Genomic DNA, 6,118 nt, shown 5'->3' on the forward strand with positions numbered 1-6,118 from the left:
ATATCATTCTGTGTGTGTTGCTATTATCTCTGTTTCCTTTGCCTCGTTTTCTATTGTTCGCTTTGTCTTGTGAATAGTAGTCAATCAAAAATGGTTCAAATGGCTCTGAGCACTATGCGACTTAACTTCTGAGGTCATCAGTCGCCTAGAACTTAGAACTAATTAAACCTAAATAACCTAAGGACATCACACACATCCATGCCCGAGGCAGGATTCGAACCTGCGACCGTAGCGGTCGCTCGGATCCAGACTGTAGCGCTCAGAACCGCACGGCCACTCCGGCCGGCGAGTAGTCAATCACTTCCTGAGAATGGCAAACTATATTGAAATACAGTCCTAAATAAGCACATTAATACAACCAAAACACAGTCTCTACATTTCTCAAATCAGAAATTGGTTCACCAAAAAGTGATTGGAAGAAAACATGTTTCATGAGTTTTGACTTCGTAGCACTAAACAAATATTGCTCTACTTTTGGTAATTGGAAAGTAATAAAGCGAAAAGTATGTTTCTTGTTGGTGTTTATTATTATTTTTTAATTTTTTTTGTATTTCTGCTATTTAGGGAAGAAGTGGTCTGTTGTAGAAGTAGACATTTCAGCCCAGCAGAGCAGCCTTAGCTTGGAGATGGGCGGCGGCGGCGAGAGCGCCATGGGCGGCATAGGCAGCGGGGGCGGCGTAGGCCACGGGAGCAGGAGCGGCATACGCAACGGCGGGGGCGGCGTAAGCGTGGGCCGCATAGGCGTGGGCGGCCAGGGCGGCGGCGCCGTTGACGACGGCGTCACGGGCCTGAGTCTGGGCGACGGCGGTCAGGTGGGCGGCCCTGGTGGCGGCGACGGCAGGGGTGTCCAGCAGGTAGCCGTCGGAGCGCACGGCGACGGGGGCGGGGCCGTAGGCGGCGTAGCCGGCGTGCACGGGGGCGGCGACCACAGCGGGGGCGGCGTAGGCAGCGGGGGCGACTACTGCAGCGGGGGCGGCGCCCAGGTAGCCGGGCTTAGCCACAGCGACGGCCAGGACGGCGCTCAGGACGAACTGAAATTCACAAAATTATCATAAAGCAATGTTCTCGACAAACAACATAGAAATACTGAAGTACTACACAAACAAGCTTGTTGTTTGCTATAGTACTGAAGTAAAATAAAGCAGCAGTAGTACGTACCAGGGTGTTCATGGCTGTGGGAGTTGTTGTTGCTGCTGCTGCTGCTGCTGCCGAAATGTGCCTGGCCAGTGGTCACGGCCGCTATTTATACGGGCCAGTACGGCAGTGTCTGCAGGGAGTGAAAGCTGCATAGCCTCCTGATTCTAACCTTGTACTTGGTTCTCCCTCGTGCGTTGTCTTTTTAAATGTGACTGAGCACCGAAACTGCTATTGGTATTTGCGGTTTTACTGACCGAATAAAGTTTGCTGTTACTAGCTATGTGGAGTTTATAGCCAACCGTCTCATGGTTGAATCCGGCCGGCGTACACTCTCTCTCCACTGGTCACATCATTTCATAATCGCTTCACAATTGCTGCCACTACTTACAGAATGTGTAGAGTGAAACTTGCCTGACATGTTTTAGACGAAATACTAGTATTTTATACCTAAGGAAATTATGAAATTAAACAGTTGCATAGAGAAGTTCCTCAGTTTCGCCGTATAAACTAGCAGTTCACGATGTGCTACAATGCTCTTTCTTACTTTGTTATGCTGTAAGAAAGTGAACACTATTTTTCCGTAGGAGTCCCCTACTACGAGCGTTCTACCACTATACGTTCAATGTTTACTGTTCCATTCTACAAGATATCGTCATTGCCAGATCTTTTCTAACGACTTCCGTGAAGTCTGATATCAACCAACGGATTCTTCAAATGTCTTAGTCTCTTCATAGCCTTAAAACTATCTTCACACATTATTCCACCAAAAATTACGCTTCCATTCCACTATTTCTTCTAAGTGACCCACCTTCGGTATACATCATCTGAATTCATCACAGCTATGAGGATGATGCGGCGGTTCAAGCCATTCAAAATGTAATTTTACAGTTTTGCACTTCAGTTGCTAGTGTTCTTGCTACTGTTGCATGAAAATTGATGCAGAACATCTATAAATTAAACATTCGTTTAGTATTGACTTATGTTTTTCAGCGTTGTTCCTTTCGAGTGGAAAACCATATTGCATTTATTCGACAGAATCATAAGCATGCACTATATTAGAATTTTGTTTTGCTGTAATTATGTGCCTACGATGGTGTGATGTACCGTCTACACGTCGTTTGTGTTTAAGGTGTTGTCACAAATCCTCGAGATAAGCAGCTATTACGATGGCTACTACAGTTATTTCGTGGTGTTGAAACTTGAATATTCCGAGGAAGTGCATAACAACGTTTAGAAACTTTCAAAACTTAGATCTGGAGGATTACTGAGGGAGTGAATCAAAATTAAAGAACACATAATTGCTAAAAGGGATGAATCAGAAAAAGCAGCTAAAAAGAACCATCAAGAGTAAGAGTAGAAATTTCCTGTGCATTCGATGAAAACTTAGCAAATTTTGGCTATCAAATCGGCTGATATGTATCGTATCAGTGACAATAATGAACTAATGATAGGTAAGGGCTTCTAACCGTAATGCGGAAAGCTAGTGGTTCGAATATTTGCATATCAGCAATAACGTACGTAAGCAATGCTCTTTTATTTGTGAACCTCGTCTTCTATAGCTGGCCGGCCGGGGTGGCCAAGCGGTTCTAGGTGCTACAGTCTGGAACCGCGCGACCGCTACGGTCGCAGGATCGAATCCTGCCTTGGGCATGGATGTGTGTGATGTCCTTAGTTTAGTTAGGTTTAAGTAGTTCTAAGTTCTAGGGGACTGATGATCTTAGAAATTAAGTCCCATAGTGCTCAGAGCCATTTCTATAGCTGTTACGGCTGAGAGTAGGACGAAAAGGTCATTGTCGTATAGTGATGATGAGAAAATATGACTAATGTAATTAATTCCTCCAGTTGTTAGATTTCCAAGGTTACCTGAACCCTCACAAGAATTTTGTGGATTACGTTCTCTGCATATCATCTGTAATAAACTCATTCACTTGGCAGTCCATCACTACCGATCCACTTGCCTTGCTCAATACATTAACTGTTAAACTGCTGAGTGGCTTGCACAACGTTATTGTATTTGTGATCGGTGAAAACCCACACCAGCGCTGATACGAATCATGTCCTATAGCTGAGCAAAACGGTGTAGTTCTTTAAGACGCTGGACTATTTTGGAATGGCCTGGTGCAAAGACGCTGCCGCCGTCCTAAATTTGTATAGAGATGCTACCTGAATAGGCGTAGCGTGAATTAAAAGTAAATTACGTTTTCGCAAGTATATCTATAGTAAAATTCGTTTTATTAATCCATAATTGATTTGGTGAAGCAAATGAAACATACAACTCATACACCGAAGCCCAATTAGTGATTACAAGCGCTAGTAGTGAAGTAATAAAAGTACAGAAACGTCGTTCTCTGAGAGGCATTGTCGCGGTATAAATTCAAATTAGTTTTTTGATGCTGATAACTTCTCTTCGTGTGGTAAGTCTGTTGTACGATAATTATGAATACTCACCTATTTGGCGTAGCTATGAAGGACAGAGGCCAAATTTCAGAATTACTTCGGATGTGTAAGCATGCGTTACATGCTTTGTGGAAACAACATAGTAATGCAGGCTATAAACGATTTCCCTTTTGTTCCTAAACTTTACTAGTTGTAGTCATTATCTTACATTTATCTGTTTAAGGAAAGCTGATACTTATTACATAAAGTGCAAATTTTTGCGAGTCGTTGTGCTTTCCCTTGCGATATCCCATCGCCGACAGTTTCGTGACGGGAGCAATATTGATGGCTAACGATGTTTTACTGATTCTGTTGCATAATTAGTACATACTATACAGAATGTCCCAAAAAAAAAAAACACCTTCAAACCTTACAAGCAGGTTCGTTATATATAAATAAATGAAAAAGTGTCGACTAAACAATGGCTTTAAATGCATACCTTAAAAGATATGAGCAACTTTTCATCTTCGATACTATGAAACAGACCTCTTCTACCGCAAGGTCTTTGCTTTCCAAATTTTTGAGAGGCGGAAGTATTGACCAAAAGAAGAATAAAATGCCTCGAAAATATCAAGTTTAAAATGTGTACCGTAAGAGGTATGAGCATTTGTTCGTCCTTGCTAGTGTGAAACACAACTATTCTACTGGACAAGTGGTGATAGCTCTTCAGGTATGCCCTTTAGAGCCCATGATTAATAGATCTTTTTTGTTATTTGGTCCATACTACCTCCTCCCAAAATATGAGAAGGAAAGACACTGCAGTAGAAGAGATGTGTTTCGTAGTATCGAAGATGAACAAGTGCTCATATCTCATAAAGTACCCGCTTTAGAGGTCTTTCTTACACCTTTTTTTTTGTTTTTGTGTAAGGAACCTGTCCCTAAGGTTCGTCAGCGTCATTTTGGGACGCCCTGTATATACTGAGAGCGTGTGTCGTCCATGTCCTTCTTAGGGGCACAGATCATATTGCTTTCGTTTATGTAGAACATTTATACTGAGTTTTATTACTCGAATATTCATAGTGTCTATCACTTACTGGCGAAGACGTTCCATGTGAGTCTATCTTGGTTTGCAGTGTGGCACAGTGAGGAACGCTTTTTGCAAATGTGGGAAGGCGGAATCGAATTGTTCAACTGCATTTACTATTGGCAAGATGTCATTTGTGGATAAAGCAAGCTGTATTTCGAACAAGTGGCTTTAAAAAAAAAAAAAAAAAAAAAAAAAAAAAAAAAAAAAAAAAAAAATTTCTTTATTTACCATCAAATAATAATTATACATCCAACCCACCTCCTTATTTGATTAGTGGGTCTTACTTGCTACTGTTAGTTACAATTAGCAGCTAATTCTATTTTATATTTAGTTGTGAGCTACAGCTATAAGTTAGTTTGAATGGGCAGTTATATAATTTATTCTAATCTCTAAGTTTTTAGTTAACCTACATTCTACTTCCTGCAGCGTCACAAGTGTGTCAGCAGTGTACAAACCTACTGTATTGCCTTGCCCATCGAGCTAATCCCGATGGGCGTGCCCCTGACACTGGGCTGGCCAGGTTGTAAATCGCTGCAGGATTCTAAAATCTAAATTTCTGATCTAATTCCTACTAACTAGTTCTAAATCTACGTCATCTCCAGTGTATTGTCGATTTCGGGTTAGTCATATTCCCCACCCCCCCTAATCCCGCGCGTGGCGGATTCCAGACTAAGGGTCGGCCTATCCCCGCGCAGGCGGAATGGGAGTAGGGAGCATTGGTCATAATCGGTGCTATTTAGTCTTGTTCCCTCATGTATTCCCTTAACACCTTCTGTGATACCTCGTTGGCAAGTTTATTTATTATATGGAAGGTGTCTTCTTGTCTTATTAGGTTATAGGTGTCATGGTTAGGTAGTTGGTCCCGTAATGTAGAGGCAACATCATTGAAGAGGGGGCACTCGTAAATCACATGATCGGGAGTGCCCTCCGGTTCACCACATTCACACGCAGGTGTGGCCCTTTTCCCAAACCGGCATAGGTATCCCGGGTAGGGTCCATGTCCAGTGAGAAAATGGATTAGCCCCCTGGTGGGTTCAAAGTGCTTCATTTTTAGCCGTTCCCTAATACTTGGTATCAACTCATGTGTCCTTCGCCCTGTTTCATCCGCATCCCAAAGTTCTTGCCATAATTGTACTCCTCTTTGCCGAATTTCTCCCTTGTCCCTTGCCCCAATACCTAAGATCTCCTCTATTTTTGTTATATTTCCCTTTTTGATCCAGAACCATGCAGCTTGCTCCCTAATTTTAATGTCCAGGGGGCAAAGCCCCATTATGACTAGTAGTGCTCTATAAGTGTTCTATAAGCACCTACCGATCTCAGAATCATGCTCCTTTGAACCCTTCTCACTGTCATGGCGGGCACCACCCTCGTGAGCCTGTGTGCCCAGATCCCCGAGCCGTAACCCACTATCGATGTTAATATACTGTTATGATAGAGTTTCATCAGATGTGATGGAAGGTGAAATCTTCTGTGTCCTATTGATATGAGGTTATTCAGTGTTTGTAGTGCTTTCTGGGT

The 6,118-nt window shown here is 42.7% G+C and overlaps 1 protein-coding gene across 1 annotated transcript; it reads right to left on the bottom strand.

Annotated features, from left to right (window-relative positions):
* Positions 1 to 505: 505 nt before the first annotated feature.
* Positions 506 to 1,208, bottom strand: LOC124789984 (cuticle protein 16.5-like). Its single transcript, XM_047257527.1, has 2 exons — positions 1,159 to 1,208; positions 506 to 1,031 (listed from the first exon to the last, which is right to left on the bottom strand). The coding sequence occupies exons 1-2, from the start codon at positions 1,168 to 1,170 to the stop codon at positions 597 to 599; spliced, it is 447 nt and encodes a 148-aa protein (XP_047113483.1). The 5' UTR covers positions 1,171 to 1,208; the 3' UTR covers positions 506 to 596.
* Positions 1,209 to 6,118: the final 4,910 nt, after the last annotated feature.

This window comes from Schistocerca piceifrons, chromosome 3 (genome assembly GCF_021461385.2).
Source record: "Schistocerca piceifrons isolate TAMUIC-IGC-003096 chromosome 3, iqSchPice1.1, whole genome shotgun sequence".
NCBI classification, from domain to species: Eukaryota; Metazoa; Arthropoda; class Insecta; order Orthoptera; family Acrididae; genus Schistocerca; species Schistocerca piceifrons.